Source organism: Monodelphis domestica, chromosome 2, assembly GCF_027887165.1.
Source record: "Monodelphis domestica isolate mMonDom1 chromosome 2, mMonDom1.pri, whole genome shotgun sequence".
NCBI lineage: Eukaryota > Metazoa > Chordata > Mammalia > Didelphimorphia > Didelphidae > Monodelphis > Monodelphis domestica.
In genome coordinates, this window is record NC_077228.1 from 14,347,174 (window position 1) to 14,364,490 (window position 17,317).

At 50.0% G+C, this 17,317-nt stretch overlaps 1 protein-coding gene across 6 annotated transcripts in view; it reads right to left on the minus strand.

The window, feature by feature from the left end:
* Positions 1–9,186: 9,186 nt before the first annotated feature.
* Positions 9,187–17,317, minus strand: part of ATG4C (autophagy related 4C cysteine peptidase) — a 62,129-nt gene continuing 53,998 nt past the window's right edge. For 5 of the 6 annotated variants that reach the window (XM_001364937.4, XM_016429871.2, XM_056814101.1 and 2 more), the window contains one exon: positions 9,187–10,393. In XM_001364937.4, the coding sequence (XP_001364974.1) occupies positions 10,226–10,393 (168 nt within the window). In that variant the 3' untranslated portion in view covers positions 9,187–10,225. The remainder of the gene's footprint in view (positions 10,394–17,317) is intronic. The other variant, XM_007480476.2, reaches the window with a different exon arrangement.

Below are 17,317 nucleotides of genomic sequence, written 5' to 3' on the forward strand. Positions count from 1 at the left end.
GTCCTGTGAGGCAGCTAGGTAGTACAATGGATAGAGCGCCAAGCCTGAAGTTGGGAGGAGCTGGTTTCAAATCTGACCTCAAACACTACTAGTTGTGTGACCCTGGGCAAGTCACTTGATCCCTATTGCCTAGTCCTAGCTACTCTTCTGCCTTAGAATTAATACTGAGGCAGAAGGTAAGGGCTATTTTTTAAAATAAAATGTAATTACATTTCTTTTCTTGGTTGACATAGCACATGATTAACTCCTATTAAACTTCTCATACACACACATATATATATATATTATATATCTTTTTCAGAAAAAATAAAGTATTGCCTAACTACACTGCCCCCATACATGACTTGTGAATGTGATTGCTTGAGCCCAGATGTGATACTTTACATTTATCCACATTACATTCCATCTTATTAGATTCAGCTCAACGCTCTGGACTGCCAAGGTCATTTTTCTATCCTGATCATATCACCCAGTAGATTAAGTATTCCTGTCCCCTTGGTGTCACCCACAAATGAGATAATTAGGCCATCCATGCCTCTACCAAGCAATTGATAACAATGTTAAACAGGACAAGGCTTGGGTGCACTCCACTAGGCTCCTTCAAAGTTGGCATCAAACCATTGATTTGAGTGCAATGCACTAAACTAGCCAATCTCACCTTCCACAAGAAAAGGAGGAGAGATCTTGAGAAATACTGCGCTAACGTCTTTGAAAACTCTATCAGCAGCACTCCCAAAGCCCCAGTCTAGTGACCGTGTCCAGAGAGGCCTGGAGCAAAGGTGCACCATGACCCATTCATGGCAAAATCATGCTGGCATTCCCTTTTCTGCATGTTCCCTAAACAATTCTTCATTAACACATTCTAGAATTTTACCAGGAATCGAAGTCAAGCCTACTGACCTCTAGTTTACACGCTCCACTCTCTCTTCCTTAACAAACAAAGTCTGGACCTCTCTCCAGTTCTAATCCTGCAGACTTTATCTGTTGTCCTGGAAGATCTCTCAAAGATTCAAAGACTTCAGAACCCCATCAGAGAGTTATTATTATGCTGTTTTCCATACTTGAGGATGGAGTTCATCTTAGCCTGAGGAGTTGAACTCATCAAGTCTAAGCAGTTGGGTATTCTCTGACTATCCTCCTGCCCATCTTTAGAATCAAGGACTCATCATCTATTTCTGTTTTAGTCATTTCTGGTTCTGAGTCCATTCTCCTTGGAAGAGAAAACAGAAACAGAACAAGAATTAGAGATAATCAGGGGGCAACTGGGTTGCTCAGGAGAGCCAGGTATAGAGATGGGAAGTCCTGGGTTCAAATACAGCCTCAGACACCTCCCAGCTAGGTGACCCTGGACAAGTCACTTGACCCCTGTTGCCTAGCCCTTACCACTCTTCTGTCTTGGACCCAATACACAGTACTGATTCCAAGACAAAAGTCTTGGGTCTATTTAAGGGTCTATTTTTTAAAAATTAGAGAGAATCAGAGTTCTGTTTTTGATTCTTCGTCATTCATCGTCAATGACCAATTCAAGTCAAGAAGTATTTGTCTCGTGCAACTTCTCTCCAGGCTGGACTCCTGACTCCTGGTCTTTCTCTATAGTGAAACCTCTTTACCCTGAAAGTTCATTCTGCTATTGAGGTTAACACATTGGAAATACCCTCCACCCTTCCAGTATTCTCTCCTCATAAGCCTGCTTTTCAGCTTCATTCTGACTCTCCCCATTAAAATGAAAGATTCTTGGGGGCAACTGGGTGGCTCAGTGGATTGAGAGACAGGTCCGGAGATGGGTGGTCCTGGGTTCAAATCTGGCCTCAGTCACTTCCTAGCTGTGTGACCCTGGACAAGTCACTTGACCCCCATTGCCTAGCCATTACCACTCTTCTGCCTTGGAACCATGACACAGTATTGATTCCAAGACAGAAGTCGAGGGTTTAAAAAATGAAAGCTTCTTGAGCACAAAAGATTGTCTTTCTTTGTGTATTTATATACCCAGCACTTAACATGGTGGCATGCACTTTAATAAATGTTAGTTGACTTGATTTGTTGACTTGCCTACTATGTGCTAGGCTAGACACAAAGAAAGGTTTGAAAGGCTTCAAAAGTAATCAGAGGGGCACTGGGTGGCTCAGTGGATAGAGAACCGAGTCAGGAGACTGGAGGTTCTGGGTTCCAATCTGGACTCAGACACTTATTTCCTAGATGTGTGACCCTGGACAAGTCACTTAACCTACATTGCCTAACCCTTGCCATTCTTCTATCTTAGAATTGATTCTAAGATGGAAGGTAAGGTTAAAAAAAAACCTAATCAGAGAAGTACACGTTTGATCCTGCAGGCAATTAGGGAAGCACTAGATTGATTATTATATTATAGATATGCTAGGTTGACTAGAGGCCTAAGGCAACCAGAGCTGAGCTGGAGGGAACGTACTTTGGCATGGGTGGTGCAAGGTGGTTGGAAGTGAAGACAAACAAGGTAAGATGCTCCATTAGGAGGTTATTGCAGAAGTCTAGGAGAGAGGTGATAAGGGCCTGAGCCAGGGGCATATTGGTAAATGTTGAACAATGAGATCTCTGAAGAGTTTTAAAATGTAATCTGCAATGTGGTGAATATTTTCTCCATCACTTTCTTAACCCAAGAACAGACCAATAACCCAAGTCCTCGTTTATAATACTCGCTTATTTCCAAGGAGAAGGTAAATGCTCGGACTGCAGACTTCACGATTGGCCCAGCTGATAAAAGCTAGCTGTCCAGTGTGAGCCTGAAACTAATGTAGGGACTGTGAGTGGAGAAAGGGGACAGGATGCTAGAGATGTGCACGCTAAAACAGCAAGCCTTGGCAAACGACTGGATAATAGGGAGAGGGGAGTCTAGGAGTTCAAGATTATGCCAAAGCACCAACTGGAAGACTCTTAGAAGGATGGACCTTCCATGAAAAGAGGAGGGAGGATTTGGGGAGAAATATAATGAACTCATTCTATTTTGGACAGTCGGAACTAAAATGCTGGTGAGCTATCCAGTTTGAAATGCCCAACAGGCAATTAACGATGAAGGGCTGACATTCAGGGGAGAGACCAGGGCTGGACCCAAAGTTCCGAGTCACTGACAATGAAGTCACCAAGGAAAAAATGTAAGAGGAAGAAGAGAGCCCAAGACAGAGCCTCAAGAAACAAGGTGCCCATCCTTGGGGACATCATAGGCGTGATTAACTAACAAGGAGGTAGAGGATTAGTCAAAAAGGCAGGACAATCAACAGAGAGAAAGACCTAAGAGTCAAAGGGTAAGCAACTGTCAAATGTGACAAGCTCCTCCAGAAGGATGAGGACTGAAAATGCCATCGGATTTAGTAATTAAGAGATCATTCCGAACTGGAGAGAGAGAAGGTTCAGTCAAATGATCGCAAAGGCTTGAGAAATAAGAAGAGAGGACATGGAGACAGCAATTTGGCTGGAAAAAGAGAAGAGATAGAGAATGCTAGCTTGAAGGGATGAGAGAGCCAGGAGATGTGGGGACACACATGTTTGGAAGCAGTGAGGAAGGGACCTGGAGACAAGGAGAGATGGAAGATTAGAGAAAGAAACAGTATGACGCTTGAGGTGACAGTCTACTGGAGAAGACAGAAAGAGATGCAATTAAGGGCAAATTTCATTTCCCATCAGGCTGTAATCTTGGGATTTCTCCATCATGAAGGTTCTCTATCATCCAGGAACTTTGTTATCAAAAACTTCATCAACCTGTAAGATTTCCTCAGCCTTGGTGCTTATCCATCATCAGTACCCTCAGAACTCTGTTCCTACATAGGAACTACAAAAAACTCTCCACACAATTAAAACTAGACCTAAACAATTGGAAAAACATTGATTGCTCATGGGTAGGATGAGCCAACATAATAAAAATGACAATCCTGCCCAAATTAATTTATTTATTTAGTACCCATCGAACTGCCAAAAAACTTTTTTACTGAATTAGAAAAAACCATAACAAAGTTCATTTGGAAGAACAAAAGATCAAGGATATCCAGGGAAATCATGAAAAAAATGAGAAGGAAGGAGGCCTTGCAGTCCCAGATATCAAACTGTACTATAAAGCAGAGGTCATCAAAACAATTTGGTACTGGCTAAGAGACAGAAAGGAGGATCAGTGGAATAGACTTGGGGTAAGTGACCTCAGCAAGACAGTCTATGATAAGCCCAAAGATCCCAGTTTTTGTGACCAAAATCCACTATTTGATAAAAACTGCTGGGAAAATTGGAAGACAGTATGGGAGAGATTAGGTTTAGATCCACATCTCATACCCTACACAACTCAGAATGGGTGAATGACTTGAATATTAAGAAGGAAACTATAAGTAAATTAGATGAACACAGAACAGTATACATGTCAGATCTTTGGGAAAGGAAAGATTTTAAAACCAAGCAAGAGCTAGAATAAATCACAAAATGTAAAATAAAAAATTATTAAATTAAAAAGTTTTTGTACAAACAAAACCAATGCAACCAAAATTAGAAGGGAAACAACAAATTGGGAAACAATCTTCATAACAAAAACCTCTGACAAAGGTCTAATTACTCAAATTTATAAAGAGCTAAACCAGTTGTACAAAAAATCAAGCCACTCTCCAATTGATAAATGGGCAAGGGACATGAATAGGCAATTTTCAGTTAAAGAAATCAAAACTATTAATAAGCATATGAAAAAGTGCTCTAAATCTCTTATAATCAGAGACATGCAAATCAAAACAACTCTGAGGTATCACCTCACACCTAGCAGATTGGCTAACATGACAGCAAAGGGAAGTAATGAATGTTGGAGGGGATGTGGCAAAGTAGGGACATTAATTCATTGCTGGTGGAGCTGTGAATTGATCCAACCATTCTGGAGGGCAAATTGGAATTATGCCCAAAGGGCAATAAAAGACTGTCTGCCCTTTGATTCAGCCATAGCACTGCTGAGTTTGTACCCCAAAGAGATAATAAGGAAAAAGACTTGTACAAGAATATTCATAGCTGCGCTCTTTGTGATGGCCAAAAATTGGAAAATGAGGGGATGCCCATCAATTGGGGAATGGCTGAACAAATTGTGGTATATGTTGGTGATGGAATACTATTGTGCTCAAAGAAATAATAAAGTGGAGGAATTCCATGGAGACTGGAACAACCTCCAGGAAGTGATGCAGAGTGAGAGGAGCAGAACCAGAAAACATTGTACCCAGAGACTGAGACACTGTGGTACAATCGAATGTAATGGACTTCTCTATTAGTGGCAATGCAGTGACCCTGAACAACTTGGAGGGATCTAGGAGAAAAACACTATCCACAAGCAGAGGACAAACTGTGGGAGTAGAAACACTGAAGAAAAACAACTGCTTGATTACATGGGTCGAGGGAGATATTATTGGGGATGGAGACTCTAAATGAACATCCTAATGCAAACACCAACAACATGGAAATAGGTTTTGATCAAGGACACGAGTAATGCCCAGTGGAATAGTGCATCGGCTATGGGAAGGGTGGGGGGAGGGAAGGGAGGAAAAGAAAATGATTCTTGTAACTAAGGAATAATGTTCAAAATTGACTAAATAAATAACTAAATAAATTGAAAATAGAATCAAATAAAATAAAAAAGAACTCTGTTCCTTTGATTGCAAGGCATCGCAGAACTTGCCCAAAGCCTTCATTTAAGGAGGGTGCCCAGGCCAGCCATCTCTTCATTTTCCACTGCATTCCTTTGGCCCTGCAAAGAACCTTTCCCTCTCTCTTTCCAGTTTTTTTTAAACCCTTACCTTCCATCTTAGAATCAATATTGTGTATTGGTTCCAAGGCAAAAGAACAGTGAGGACTAGGCAATGGAGGATAAGTGACTTACTCCAGGTCACATAGCTAGAATGTTTCTGAAACCAGTCTTGCCTCCCATCTCTGGACCTGGCTCTCAATCCACAGAACCTTTTAGGCATGCTTCCCTATCCCAAAAATAGTGTAAGCTCTGTAAGGGCATGGATTTTCTTTCATTTCTATCCCTAGCTCTTAGCACAGTTCCTGACACATAGTAGGCACTTACTGTTTATTGACCAACTGGCACATTATAGAAAGCTTAGCCTTGGCAAGAAGAGTTGCCTCATTGTCAGAGATGGGGAAAGGAGGAATGAATGAGACATGATGTCAAGGGCCTAAATTTTCTCAGTAAAAGAACAGTTGAGATTTTCCTCTGAAAGGGGCTAGCAAGATCAAGAGGCTTGAGGAGAGAAGAGAATATTTCAGAAAGCTTTTGTTGGGCTGGGGATCTGTTAGGGAGGAATAAATCTTTCTTCACTATAGTGAGAACCCACCTGAAGTCAGTTAAGAACCTGTTTAGGACTCAAACGTGGTGGTGGACCTTCCTCCAACTCCAGCCAGCAGCATTAGGAAGAGCAGAGAAGGTAGATCACAGTTTTGTTAAGGGATGTGTTGTGATAGGACGGAAGAATAAGGGATGTGAAAGCAGAGGTGAGGGTAGAGTGGAATTTGCTGATTATGTGTAAAAGCTGGAGAGGAAGAAATAAAACAGAATGAAATATATATAGAGAGGGGGGGGAAGGAAGGAAGGATAGAGGAAGGAAGGAAGGAAGGAAGGAAGGAAGGAAGGAAGGAAGGAAGGAAGGAAGGAAGGAAGGAAGGAAGGAAGGAAGGAAGGAAGGAAGGAAGGAAGGAAGGAAGGAAGGAAGGAAGGAAGGAAGGAAGGAAGGAAGGAAGGAAGGAAGGAAGGAAGGAAGGAAGGAAGGAAGGAAGGAAGGAAGGAGGGAGGGAGGGAGGGAGGAAGGGAGGAAGGGAGGAAGGGAGGAAAGCTAGCACGCAAGCAAGCATTTATTAAGCACTTACTATGTGCTCTCTTTCTTTCTTGACCTCAGTTTGGATTTTCTTGGCAAAGATTCTTGAGCGATTTGCCATTTCTTTCTCCAGCTCATTTGACAGATGAGGCAACTGAGGCAAACAGGGTTAAGGGACTTACCCAGGGTCAGTGTCTGAGATCAGATTTGAAGTCAAGAAGATGAGACTTGCTGACTCCAGGTCCAGCACGCTATCCACTGTGCCAACTAGGTGGCCCCTCAAATGAGGGTATTGGGTACATACTACCAGATCTCACCATTCCCCATGTTTACTTCCCTACAGAAAAATTCTTGACATGACTCTGTATGACCATAACTTCCTATACCGCACTCCTAAATCCATTCTTCTTCCTGGAAACTGCCAATCTTTCCACCCTTAGTCCTTTCCCAAGCTATTTCGTTCTGTTCTTTGACTTCTTCCTCTCCAGCTTTTTCACATAATCAGCAAATTCCACTCTACCCTCACCTCTAACTTCGAGTGATTTGCTCACTCACACCATTAAGTTCAAGATGTGGGCTGGGGACTCATCTAAAATGCCCAACAGCTTGTGACTCAGGACTGGACATAGAGATCTGGGAGTGGCTTCCCAGGGGGAATTGAGACCTGAACCCATGAGAACTGAGGAGGTCACCAAGAAGATGTTGATAAAGACATAGTCTGGGACTTAGGGGCAGCTAGATAGCTAAGTGGATTGAGTCAGGTCTAGAGATGGAAGGCCCTAAGTTCAAATCTCACCTCAGACACTTCCCAGCTGGGTGACCCTGGGCAAGTCACTTAACCCCCATTGCCTAGCCCTTACCACTCTTCTGCCTTGGAATCAAAGGTTTAAAATAAATAAAATAATTTAAAATGATAAAAAAAAAGACAGTCTAGATGTGAGGGCAGGACATGGATGGTGATCCAGGAGAGAAGACTGAAGACAGTCTGCAGCGGAACCAAGAGATGAGTGTCACAAAAACCCAGAGAGCAAGAGGAACATGTGGTCAGCCATGGCTAGAGCAGCTCTGATGTTCGGTTATCTATGGGATGATGCTGAAGGCCCGTGTCCTGAGGACATTTGCTCAGACGACGTGTTCCTCTTCCAAACCCCTCTGCAAAGTAAAGCTTCAGTGCGATGAGAAACAGCAATATCCTCATCCTCTTTCTACTCCTAACGGTACATTCCTGGGCACTTTTTAATGGAGAAAACTTAAAATTGGCCCTTCTTTGCCTGTGGACATCCTTGTGTGACGGCTTTACTGCTGAGGCCTGTGACCAGGACACTCATGATATGACCAAAAAGCAATGGAAGCCTGCAGCGGGTGCCGCTCTGTCAAATCGAGCATCACACCAAGAAAGCTCGTTTATGATGGTGAAATGCAAGAAGGGCTTAACTGGTAGTTCGTGCTCAACTCCGAGTGCTGTATTTTAGACACGGCTTTGATAAGCTAGAGCGTTCCAATGGGGACAACCAGAATTGCAAAGGGCTCCGAGTCCAGTCCAGATGGGACCACTGAAGGAAATGGGACTGTTTAAACTGGAAAAAGAAGATTCGGGCTTGGCGTGATGGCGGTCTTTGATCTGCCGTGTTCTTCAGCTTAGTGTCAGAGGACAGAGCAGAATGAGAAGCTAGGGGGAGAAGTTCAAAAGGGTCAAATTGAAGTTTAAAATGAGGAAAAGCTTTCAAACAATCAGGTAACCTAAAGGAGAATCATGGAATTTTGAGTTGGAAGGCCTCAAAGTGACCATTTAGACCAACCCAATCGTCAATGGATCACATCAAAATTTATCTTGAAGACCTTCCAGGGAGAGGGATGGGCTGCTTTAAGGGGACTGAGTTCCACTTCACTAGAGATCTTTAAGGAGAGGCTGGATGACCAGTGACTGGGTGGTTGTAGTGAGGATTCTTTTTGGGTGCGAGTTCGATGAAATGGCTACTCAAGTCCCTTCCAGCTCTGAAATTCTATGGTTCTTTGGCCCAATTTTCTGTCGACCAAAGATCAGCGTGGGATATTCAAATGTTCTCTTTATTGCAGTAAAACATCTTCACTTCAAACTGTTGCCCAGGTCTTATTAAAGCAATCCACCCTCCACCCTGTTTCAGCCTTCATAGCCTAGCAAGTCACCTTTGTGATAGAGACCGGCGGCTCTGGAGTGCCCACGAGCACTTTTACAAATTCACCACCAATTTCCACCGAGCCAGGGAAGCTTCATAAAAAAGTTAATATTTTGCTTGTAGAGCAATAATACTATTTGCCTTTATTACAAATAAACAGGATTCATTTGAGAAATGATTCTCTCAAATGGAAGGCCTAAAATAATCCCAACATTAAAACCAAACCGAAGGCATTTAATGTTCTCACATCTTTATTAACGCATTTATTTTACAATCCTGGCTCCATACGAGTTCTTGCACTTTTAAATCACAAATTTGCTCTTAGTGCAAGCATACTACTACTTAAGGGAGATTTATCTCGAGGATAGCCTCAGTGACTGAACATTCCTGGGCTGATTTACAGTCACAGCCCAGAGGTCACAGGATGGACAGCTCCCAAACAACGATATTTACTGGCTTTCCCCCTCCAGGGTTTCAGCTGAGATTTTCATGCCACAGCACAAGTCGAGTCTTAATAAAATGACGTGGTTGAGACAGGAAACAAACATCGTTCCCATGTAATAATTGCCTTTATCTGGCCTGATTGGCTGCAGTTACTATTAATAACATCCGCTTTAAAAATTGGGGGGAAAGCCAATACTTCATAGTCACTTCTCATAAGACGGTTCCATGTTAAGCTTAAGGAGCAGCCATTATAAAATCATATTGCTAAGGAGCAGCTTAACGCACAATTCTGACTATATAATTACATCCGTTACAATGAATAATTGCTATTTAGATTTAACAAGGTAGACCTAGATGGAGCCTCTGGTTGTATTAACACGGGGAGTGGAAGGCAGGAGACATCAGGGGCTAGTCGTCCAGTCTTGTCCATCAGGAAGACAAGTGTAGATCGCGGTCGGTGTGCAGTGGCCTCAGCTCCAAGATCACAGACGTGCCAGACAAAACCCCCAGGCAGCCCATGGTTTACTGGAATATGGGGGATTCATTCAGAAAACACATACACAGATCATCCACCATCCACTCAGCATTCACCAGGACTGCCGGATTTATATTAGCAACAAAGATTCTCTCAATCAGTCGGCTTTCAGAAATAGACACATCTTTGACAATGTATATTTTCAAATGCTCTTTTGTGAAAGAACGTTTTAAAAATCACTAAAATATTTACAAAAATAGATCCGTTTCTGTGTTGCAGGTTTCTCTTTTTTTCTTTTTTTATTTTCAAAGAAATGTTCTGAATTGCTACTAATACTCTAATGAAAAATGTCCTTAGAGCAAGACAAACTCTTCTGTGCTAAATCTTTTCAATCTTTTCTTTTCATCTTCTGAGAAAAGGTCGTCTTCGTTGGTTGGAGTGGAGGTAAAATCATAGTCTCTGGCATGGCCCTTGACAAAAGTAAATAATGGATATTTCTCTCTGGAGGAAGCCTTCAGTACCTGCACAAAGGACAGAGAAGACACCCTCAGTTGGGACAGAATCAGGCATCTGGACTCCCCCTGAATCTCCTCAGGGCAGCCTCTCCCTTAGCACCACTTGCAGCCATAGGAAAAAGCTACCCCTTAAATGTCTCTGCTGACCCAAACCTCTGAACACATGTAGGGACTAGCTAAAATCCATCCATCCTTCCTTTCATTCCTTCCTTCTTCTCTCCTTTCTCCTTCCTTCCTTCTTTCCTCCCTCCCCCTATTTTTTCTTCCCCTTCCTCCCCTCATTCCTCCTTTCCTTCCTCTCTCCTTCCTCCCTCCCTCTTCCTTCTTTCCTCCCTCCCCCTATTTTTTCTTCCCCTTCCTCCCCTCATTCCTCCTTTCCTTCCTCTCTCCTTCCTCCGTCCCTCTTCCTTCTTTCCTCCCTCCCCCTATTTTTTCTTCCCCTTCCTCCTCTCATTCCTCCTTTCCTTCCTCTCTCCTTTCTCCTTCCTTCCTTCTTTCCTCCCTCCCCCTATTTTTTCTTCCCCTTCCTCCCCTCATTCCTCCTTTCCTTCCTCTCTCCTTTCTCCTTCCTTCCTTCTTTCCTCCCTCCCCCTATTTTTTCTTCCCCTTCCTCCCCTCATTCCTCCTTTCCTTCCTCTCTCCTTCCTCCCTCCCTCTTCCTTCTTTCCTCCCTCCCCCTATTTTTTCTTCCCCTTCCTCCCCTCATTCCTCCTTTCCTTCCTCTCTCCTTCCTCCGTCCCTCTTCCTTCTTTCCTCCCTCCCCCTATTTTTTCTTCCCCTTCCTCCTCTCATTCCTCCTTTCCTTCCTCTCTCCTTTCTCCTTCCTTCCTTCTTTCCTCCCTCCCCCTATTTTTTCTTCCCCTTCCTCCCCTCATTCCTCCTTTCCTTCCTCTCTCCTTTCTCCTTCCTTCCTTCTTTCCTCCCTCCCCCTATTTTTTCTTCCCCTTCCTCCCCTCATTCCTCCTTTCCTTCCTCTCTCCTTCCTCCCTCCCTCTTCCTTCTTTCCTTGCTTCCTTCTTCCCACTTCTGGCTCAAGGCCATCCCCCAGAAGTCCCCAGTCCCCAGGGATCTTTCTTTCCTTCTGGGCTCAGACTTTAAATAGAGGTCCTTTGACATTCAAATGACTGCCTCTCCAACATACCCAGTTCTCATGCAGTGCCTGCCCATTGGCCTGGGTCTACAAGGTCTTCTCTGCTGCTCCTACCCTGGGAGCTGCATCCTCTTTACTTGTGACTCTACTAATTCCTGATAAAGCACAGGACAAAGAGGAGCCTGAAGACTTAGGTTAGTGTCAAGGCCACTCAGCAGCTGGGCCATTTTGGACAAGTCACTTTCTGGTGCACTTCAAGGAACATCTCGGTCAGTTCATCTTTGTTTTTTTTTAAACCCTCACCTTCCATCTTGGAATCAATACTGTGCATTGGCTCCAAGGCAGGAGAGGGGTGAGGGCTGGGCAATGGGGGTCAAGTGACTTGCCCAGGGTCACACAGGGGAGAGTCTGAGGCCGGATTTGAACCCAGCACCTCCCATCTCTGGGCCTGGCCCTCCATTCACTGGGCCACCCAGCTGCCCCCTCAGTTCATCTTTAAATGAGAAAACACCACCTGGGAATCAGAAGGGCCTCTGAGGCTGTTCCTCTCCCCTGTGGGCTCCTCTGGCTTTTGCTTAAAGAGATCCAAGGCGGGGGTGGCCTCGGGCGTCTCCTCCTCTGGTGCCAGACTGAACAAGCTGCCCACCAGTCCAACGGGGAGGACTCGGGCAGGGCGGGGACGGCCTTCCTCGGAGGTGTCGGCGCGAGCCTTCTCTCGTTCTGACGGTGCTTCTCCAGCAGTGCCCGTCACCATCGGGCAGGTCACTCGGATGGAGTCCTCTCCTCGGGGATGTGGAGACAGACGGCGGGCGTCCCCCTTCGGAGCTGGCCTTCTCCCGAGGCCTCCTGGGAATGGGGTGCTGTGCCCCCTCCGCAGCCCGCCCCACCGATTCCCCTGGGAGACGGCCATTGCCTGGCTCCTTCCAAGTCAGACCACAATCAGCAGCACATCAGGCAGGATTTGAAGGCAGCCTCGCCGTGGCGCCACTTCACAACCAAAACGCTCTGCGGAAAGGAAGGGCCTGCAGGGCCGTCTGTGGGAGACGGAACCCCGAGAGCCCCGGCTGGGCCCCTGCCTTGTTCACAAAGGGAAAAGCAAGAGGCCACTCGGGGAGGCCCAATCCAGCCCCCCGGAACGTCCACACGCTGGCGCGGGGTCACCAACAACGTCTTGAGCTTGGCCGACGCCCTCCGGCGTGCGATGACACGGCAAACACGCAGTCCGACCTGCGCGTGTCATCTGTACCTGAGAGAACTCGGATGCGACCCAGCAAAGGCTCAAACGCCCGAGCAGAGGCGGGCAGGAGCGACTCCGCACACTGTTGTCAGAAGCAAACCCGCAAAGAAAAGCCGACGGTAGGACCTTTACAGACTTTTCTGTTTTACTCTTCCGTCTCACCTCGTTTAATTAGATCCTACCAAGAGAAAGAAGGTGTGAAAGGAAGAAACGGCCAAAGAGAACGTGCAGAAAAGGGCAGAAGTCGGGAGCTGCCCGGGGACGCGCCGGTCCCGTCAAGGCCTTCCCTCCTGGCTCCCGAGGCCTCGCATCCGACTGCGATTCTGTCCTGCCTTTTGACGGACCTTTCATGGCCTTTCTGAACATCCAGGCGCCCGTGGGCCCGTGTGTTCAGAGACAGCCGTGGGAAAGGCAGCAACAACCACTGCTTCCAGGACTTAGTTCAAGAGCAGGAAAGGTCTGGCGTGAGGACCCATCTAGGGACCAGCAGGCTGGAGGAGGGGCCAACACTGGGCCTCTGGGCCTGTTTGGGCCTAAACGTTCCATCCCCTCCCAGAGAACCACAAGAGAGGAGGGGGGCGAGCAGGGCGACCAGGCCGGACGGCTCCACTGGGAATCGGTGAACGAGCACTGAAGCCCCCCCTGGCCCCACACGAGGGGTCGGGGTCACTCTTTAGGGGGAGCCCCTCTCCCCACAGGGGAGAAGGTGGGAACAGGGAACATGTGGAGGAAGCTCAGAGCACGGGGAAGGTGCTAACGCGGAGCCAGCTTGGAAAGGGACACCGGCACGACGGGCATGGAAGGCCAGACAGTACTGGAAGAGCCCGAAAACAGGTGAGAGCACGATGGGGAGCGCGATGGAGAGCGCGATGGGGAGCGCGATGGGGAGAGCGATGGAGAGAGCGATGGAGAACCCGATGGGGAGCGCGATGGGGAGCGCGATGGGGAGCGCGATGGGGAGCGCGATGGGGAGCGCGATGGGGAGCGCGATGGGGAGCGTGATGGGGAGCGTGATGGAGAGAGCGATGGGGAGCGCGATGGAGAGAGCGATGGAGAGAGCGATGGAGAGAGCGATGGGGAGCGTGATGGGGAGCCCGATGGGGAGCGCGATGGAGAGAGCGATGGAGAGAGCGATGGGGAGCCCGATGGGGAGCGCGATGGGGAGCGCGATGGGGAGCCCGATCTCCAGCCATCTAGCCAGCACGTTGAGGACTTGTGTGGGGCCCCGTATTCTCGGGGTCAGGAAGGGTGAGGGGCAAAAGGGGGAAAGGCTGAGGGGGAAAAAGCTGTCTCTGCAGCCTGGCGGGGCAGCCAGGACTCTGTGCACAAAGGTGGCGCAGATGCGATTGTGGCTAGCGCGCGGCCGGGGAGAGGAAGGCACTGCCAGAGAAGCCGCAGAGGTCTGCGAGGAGCTCGGCTCTCCCCTGGGAAGGCCTGCGGAGAGCCTGGAGGGGGCCCCAGCATCACCCGGGCCTCCTCTTCCTGCCTGGGTCCCAGCAGCCTGTAAAACGCTGCTCCTGCCCAGCTGGGCCGGGGCTGCTCCTGAACCCGGCACAGGACAAGCCCGCCGAACTGAACTGAGCCGAGGGTGAGGCCTGGAGGCGAATCCCCCAGAAAGACGGCCAGAGCCTGAGGATGGCGCTCTGGGGGCACCTCAGCTGAGGGCACATAAAGCCGCGCCTCCAAGCAGCACCATGAAACGCTGGCTCGCCTGGCCAGGGACCAGGAGCATCCGTGAGCCACAGCAGTGCACAGCAGAGACCACCAGCAGCGGCATGCGGACACCCACTCAGCCTCTCAGTGGGCCTCCAGGCGGCCACAAGCTTCGGGGGGTCCCTGCACCCCGACTTCTTTTGGTTCCATGACCATGCAGCAACCTGAAGCCCTACTGAGGGCTGCTTCTTCATCGGCTGTCCAGCAATTTAGTTATAGATGCATCCACTGGGGGCAACTAGCTTACTCAGTGGTAGAGTTAGGGCTAGAGGCGGGAGGTCCCGGGTTCAAATCTGCCCTTAGACGCTCCCCAACTGTGTGAACCCAGGCAGGTCACAACCCCGTGGCCCAGCCCTGGCCACTCTTCTGCGTAGGAACAGCTACAAGACGAAAGGTAAGAATTCTTTGGCTACACTGGAGCATTCCACGATTTACAGCCATCCCTGCGAAAGGAACAGCATAAACAGATCCCACTCGAGCCTCCCCAGACGGCCGAGGGAGACACTCGGGATCCCCGACGTGGGGAGACTCAGGTCGACATTTATGGCATGTAACGGGCGAAATGAAGCATCAAGACGACCACATACTATGTAGACTTCAGAAATAGAATCTTTTCAAGCTGGGTTTTACTTCAAGAACAGACTTCGATTACGGGGGATCCAAAATAAAACGTAGATGATCTTTTCTGAAAACGTGTCCCTCTTCCCAAACTCCCTAGAACTGTCCAAGATGCCCTCGTGACCACCTCTCCCTCCCCCTGCCCTGCCCCTGACACACACACACACACACACACACACACACACGAGTGCATACACATGGACATGCGGACACAGACACACACGGGTACACACACACGAACACAGACACACAGACACACACCTGGACAGACACATGGACACGGACACACACACGGGCACACACACACGAACACAGACACAGACACACACATGGACAGACACATGGACACGGACACACACACGGGCACACACACGGTGTCTGTTCCACACTCTGGGTCTCCTACCTCCCCGCTCCACGTCCTCTCCACGCCTGGTTCCATGCTTGCGCCGTGGCTCCCTCGGTGCCTCCTCCCCTCCACCGCCTCGAATCCCTCCCGGACTCGGGCCCCTGCACCCTCCAGGGGTCTCCTCCTCCCGTGCGGGGCCGCTGGGCCCACTCTGGAGTCTCCTCCGTCTCTGTGGCCGGCCCCTTCCGGTCAGCTGGTCCGTGATTTGGCCGCGGCTCTCCCGCTTCCCCCGCCTTCGCCGTGAGTCGCTGCGAGTGCGTGGCCAGACGGGGCGCCCTCTGCACAGGATTCAACGTGTAGAGGCGGACGGGACCTGGGGGCCCACTTCCAGAGCAGGGCACCGAGGCTGAGGAGGGTCACTCGGGGGGGACGCTGAAGAGGGCTCCGAGCGACGGAGAGGCGCGGACACCGCACCAGTGACCAGGCCTCGGCACGTGCACCGCCCCAGCTCACTGTCGGGGGCAGGGACAAGAGCGTCCTGTGCAAGCTGGGCACACGCTGGGGAGGGCACTGCCAGCGCGGCCCCGCCACCGAGGGTGACAGCATCTCCACACTGGAAGGTCTGCCACCGCCCTCCACATTCCCTCTGGAGAGGGCCACAGCCTGAGGCCCACCCTGGGGGCTGCGGGGCTCCAGCCCTCTCGGTGCTGCCCCCAGGGCACGCACTGGCCTTCTGTGAGCCACCTGTAGGCGCTGGCCCGGGGCTTGGCGCCCCGCTGCTCACTCGCTCAGGCGTGTCCTACAGCATTTGGGGGGCTGAAGCCCCAGCCTGGGCTCCCCATTTCCCTCTCCAGCGAGGCCCCGCTGTACCAAGGAGGCTCAGGGACAAGCGGCTAATGGCCGGGGCCCCTTGCGCTCCGAGGGCAGACCCGCACCCGGACCTCTCTGACCAGGCTCCCGCCCCGAGACGCTGCCCAGAAATGCCTCAGATTCGCCTTCCCCCTCCGCCCGGCAGCTCTGCCCCAGCTCCGTGAGCCTCCTCGGCCTCCACACCGGCCGTCCCCAGACGTCTCCATCGGCTGGTACCCCCCGATTCCAGTACTTGGAGCCCGGCGGCCAGGAAGAGCAGCCCGGAGAACGGATGGCCTCCCAGACTGCCCCGGAGGACGAGGCTCCAGCAGGGCGCGGGGCCGCGTTCCGGGATCTCCCAGAGTGACCGAGGCCGGAACCCTGGCCACGAGGGACGGCGGCGGCCCCCTGCGCGGCGCCCTTCTCCTCCCTGACTGGCCTCCTTCTTCCACTCCTCCAAGAGGCAGCGCGTCGGGGCGCCCGGCCTGGCCTGGGCACAGCGGCTGAGGTCTCGGGGGATGTTCTCGGGCACCCCGAGGCCTGCCCCGTTTGGCCGTTTTCTAGGCCGCGGAGGGATCCCTCAACAGGAAAAAGAGGCGAAACGGGGGCTTTATCGGGGCCTGCTCCACTGCGGGAGGGCCGGGGGAGGCTCCGGCCGTGCTCCCCGCTGGGGGAGATGCTGGCTCACCCTCGACTCCGGACTACACAATTATCACGTGGAGTTTGTAGCATCTTCACCAAAAGGCCTCCATCCAGCTGAATGGCAGCATCGAGGGGCCGATTCCAGAGAACGACGGCCTTCATGAGGCGCCCTCTGTTGCCTCCTGCCTCGTCCGGCTCCCCAAAAGCAAAGGAAGGAAGGAAGGAAGCTACACCGCGCGCCCGTCTGACCCAGAGACCCCGCACGGGGCGCCCGGTGCGGGGGAGGAGGGAGGACAATCTGCGCCCACCGAAGCCTCGTCGCGGCGAGCTTGCCGTAGCAACACCTGGAACCCGGGGCCCGTCAGTGGGGCCCGAAGGCCGCGGGCGAGCGCACGGGAAAGGTACTGACAAAGCGCCAATGAAGAGCCAGCAGGG